This window comes from Meleagris gallopavo, chromosome 2 (assembly GCF_000146605.3).
Source record: "Meleagris gallopavo isolate NT-WF06-2002-E0010 breed Aviagen turkey brand Nicholas breeding stock chromosome 2, Turkey_5.1, whole genome shotgun sequence".
In the NCBI taxonomy this organism is placed as follows: Eukaryota; Metazoa; Chordata; class Aves; order Galliformes; family Phasianidae; genus Meleagris; species Meleagris gallopavo.
The window spans coordinates 99,144,617-99,148,830 of record NC_015012.2 but is presented as its reverse complement, the minus strand read 5'-3'; the positions used below and the strand labels follow the sequence as shown (position 1 = coordinate 99,148,830).

Here is a 4,214-nt window from a genome sequence, read left to right as displayed (position 1 = left end):
CTTGCAATACAGCAACTCTGTGCCAGACTTTGCTCCTCTCTGTGCGTTGCTGGGCTCGGTGTAGCCAAGTATTTGAAATCGATCTGCAGTGAGATTTATGGAGCTTTTGTTTTCTTTTTTTTCCTCCAGTTTGGTGAGACCTAAGTGATCTCGGTCACACAAAAGGTAAAAGAAATTAAAGATTTGTACTATGTTCTCATTTCTTTGGCTTTTGGAAGGTTTCATGTGTGTGTTTTATAGGACTGTTACTGGTTGTAAGAAACAGACGACGTGACAGCTTTTAATAAGGACTTTACAGTTACTAGCATCCTCTTAGGTTCCAATACATCTTGAGGATAAAATTTTGCATCTTTCTGATATTTGAATCAATTTATTTCACACCAGAGAGAAGGAAGAGGAGGGACAGAGCTCAGCCTAACCTTACTCCAATAGTTTGATATAAAAATGTATTCCACATTTTATCAGACTCTGAAGCAAAGTTTTTTTAGATTAAAAACAAAAGTATGATTTGTTTCTATGTATGTTAAAACAGAAGATAGACTTTAGCAGCAATTTAGCTGTACAAGAACAGTTGGTTTATATTTCATTTCCAGTATTTAATCATCAGTTTTAGACTTTACTTATCTACGAGGTATATAATACAAAGTACAGATTATAACATTGATATTTATTTGTTATGAGCAAAGAAGTTCCTGCTATTACTTCCTTTCTTGATTTTTAAGTACAGAGGAAATGTAGACAAATAAGTAATATTTGAACTAGCTAAACATGTTCCTCCTCATCCTAATATTAAAGTGCCTACAAATCAATACATTTATAAATCCTATGCGGTTGTTGTTACTTTTTACAAATTCACTTTAAAACCTATGGATTTACTGTTGTCTGCATTAAACAGAAGATCAGTCAGAACACAGATATGTAAATCCTAGAAGGTTCACATGGCTTTTTGATTCATAACAGATCAGCTTTAAAATTTGTCAGAAGCTTATCATTAAAATAAACAAAAAATGACAAACAAAACAGAAGCATAAGAAAAACGAAAAGCAAGACTTCCATCTCAGCAACTTGCAGCTCAGGCGTTAGGCAGCCCTACATCACCTTCCAGCATCGCGTCCTACATATGCAGCAACCCTCGCTCTCCCTCCCTCACGTTCCTCTGTCACCCCATGCAACCATGCTCCAACAAAGGAGAAATTGGGCTGGCTTTGTTGTCTTTTTCAAAGGGCTCTTCCACGGCAGAGCGTGGGGGTGCCAGGGCAGGTGTTCCAACCGGGCCCTACACCCGCTTGACGCTGTTGAGGAGCTCCGTCAGTTCGCTGATGTACTTGATGGTGTACTTGAGGGTCTGTATTTTGGTGAGGGGCTGTCCCCGCTGGCTGTAGGCGGGCGGCAGGTAGTTGCGCAGTGTGTGCAGCGCATCAGCCAGGGTCCTCATCCGCAGCTTCTCCCTCTCGCTGGCTTTCCTCCGGCGCTGAGCTGACATCCGCACCTTGGTGCCCTTGGGCAGCCGGGCCTGACCGGGGCTAGGCAGGTAGGCTGGGGGAAAGTCCACCAGGCCGTAGCCCACCAGGCCGCCACCGCTATATGGGGTCTCGGCTGCTGCCGGGCATGGGGACGAGGAGTAAGACTCGAAGGACGGCGTTGGGGACAAGCTGTGTGGAGAAGAGACAGAGTGCAGCTCAAAAGCCCCGGCGGAGTTCTTCCAGTCCCAGGAGGATAAGCAGACGGAGTGCTCCGAACCCAAAGTGTCTTCCATATTTATCAACGTCTCATGCAATTTGTCCATTCTGGAGGAGCGCGCGGGAGAAGCAATTCCCGCTGCCCGCCAGCAAAGGCTGGAGCTGCCGGCTGCTGAGACCTTTTTATGATGGAGGGAGGAAAGTGACAAAGTGGGAACGCGGGTTTGGCCAGGAGAGTTCAAAGGAGCACCACAAGTGCTAAGATGGAAAATGAACTCCTGATGTGCTAGTTTCTTCTCAGTGATAATTATCAACCTTCAGCTAAAAAGCCTTTAACCTAACAGGCAACAGTGAGGAAGGAGGAAAAAAAGATTATCTTCTTGTGACTAAACCAATTAAGGCTGCGCATCAACATTTAACGTTGCACTGGGGGGATAAGTGGTGAGAGAGGAAAAAGAAAATTAACCATTTTACAAAGCAGTTAACAGAGAGTTTAAAGATAGCGAGAACTAACATAGGGCCAGAATTTAAACTATTGAGGCCTGTTTTCTGTGTAACTTTTTGGAAGGAACTGCACTACAGAAGTGATCAGTTGATCCACGCTGACTGTGGCTGACATTCTCTCACTAAACGTATCTTAATTGTGAAACCCAAAAACTGTTGCCTTGGACTTTGATGTGTGTGGCTCTGTGGATTTCTCGTCTCGTTAGGTTGTAATTTCTCTTCGAATAATTTGCTTTTCAACAAGAGAAAGGGGAAAATCTAGATATTCCCTGTAGTCTGCAGCTTAGTTTACCATTTCAAATCTTGAGTCAAAAGACGAAAAGGAAATTTGTAGTTGTAAAGAAAGTCAGAGTCTTATTCAATAAAAGATTTGGGAAGATGTAATTAAAAAAGTAAACATATAGGAAATTAAATCAACACAAACTTTGGGCCTGAAGAGTTGTCTTAGACAGGAATTTAATTCAAAGCTATATGTAGGTTAGAAATGTGAAAGAGAAAGAGAAGACTAGAAGAAGATACTTATATAAAAATTTTTTCTTTTATGAATCTGTTTTTCTGCTAAAAAAAAACCTTTTCCAGCCCTTACTGAATACAACAGCGAATTTAAATGTTAGGCATTTCAAATGAAAATATATCCTAAAAATGAATAGCATTAATAATGAGCATTTTCCATCTGTAGGCCCTAAAAATGAATAGCATTAATAATGAGCATTTTCCATCTGTAGGCCTCAGAAGAGTTTACAGCGATGATTAATGATCTTCATTCCCCAAGGAGATGAAGACTTTTACTCTTAACTATGAGAGTGATGAGATGCTGGAACAGGCATGGAGGCTGTGGATGCCCCGTTCCCTGGAGGTGTTCAATGCCAGGTTGGACAAGGCTCTGGGCAGCCTGGTCTAGTATTAAATGGGGAGGTTGGTGGCCCTGCATTTGGCAGGGGGGTTGAAGATTCACGATTCTTGAGGTCCCTTCCACCCCTGGCCATTCTGTGATTCTGTGATGGATAAGCAGAGTCAAGGAGGAACTTGCCCAAGACCACACAGCAAATCATTAGGAGCACCGGGAAAACTACTGAGCTCTGTAGCCACCGAGCAGCTCAGTTGTTAGCCATGACTTCATATTAATCCATAATAGAGGTAAAATATAATATAAAATGAAAAGAGAGAGCAAGTGCTAACCTGAAGGACCCAGAAAAGTGGGGTAGGATTTAGTTTAGAGCTTTTGTATAATGATCTCTGTGTGCTTAGTAATCCACTCTGAAAAAAAGGGAGAAAGGCTTTTAGATGGCACATAGTCAAAGCAAGCTGGAAGATACCATTTCTTTGTGACTACAAAATCCTCACTACAGCCACTAAGAGGAAAATCCTATGTGCACTGAAAATAGGGGCTGATCCAATATTCACTGAAGTCTCTTATGGATTTTTGTTGAGTTTGGGATCAAAACATTTGGAAGCTGCTTGCAAGAGAATTACTGATTTTATCATGAGGTGAGTAAGAAAGAACCACAAAGCAAATGTGAAGGGTTTTAGCATTTCAACCCAGTCTGAGACAATTTGGCTGTGATGAAATATATCCCATGCAGAAACTCAGGGCACATCTTACCTCAGTCAGGATTGCTTTGGGTTTTCCAGTTATCCTGTGTCGTTCTGATCTTTTCTTTTTCTTTAAGGAAAATGAGTTGCAATAGTCCAAAGAACAACAAATTCCTGCTATAAATTAAAATTAAGAGAATATTTACAGCAGGTATTTTTGTGACTTTAGCGAGTTGAGTGAGCTTCATTGAGCACCATTTCAGAGGTCACCAAGTCACAAGTCAGACTCAATAACTGATTTAGCATAAAAGTGAGTTACTTTTGTCCCAGTTAAAATCTCCCATTCTCTTTTTGTGTTTTCCTCACAGTATTTGTACTTGGAGCACCTTCACAGTGCATATATAAATGCATATTTATATATACGTGACCCTTTCTTCCCAATGATTTTGATTTTGGAATAAAAAATGAAGCCATTAAAGGCAGTCAAATTTGGAGGCA

General features: G+C 41.2%; 1 protein-coding gene across 1 annotated transcript; it reads right to left on the bottom strand.

The window, feature by feature from the left end:
• Positions 1–564: 564 nt before the first annotated feature.
• Positions 565–2,526, bottom strand: MSGN1 (mesogenin 1). The gene has a single exon (XM_019613299.1). The coding sequence runs from the start codon at positions 1,784–1,786 to the stop codon at positions 1,277–1,279; it is 510 nt and encodes a 169-aa protein (XP_019468844.1). The 5' UTR covers positions 1,787–2,526; the 3' UTR covers positions 565–1,276.
• Between the last annotated feature and the right edge of the window lie 1,688 nt (positions 2,527–4,214).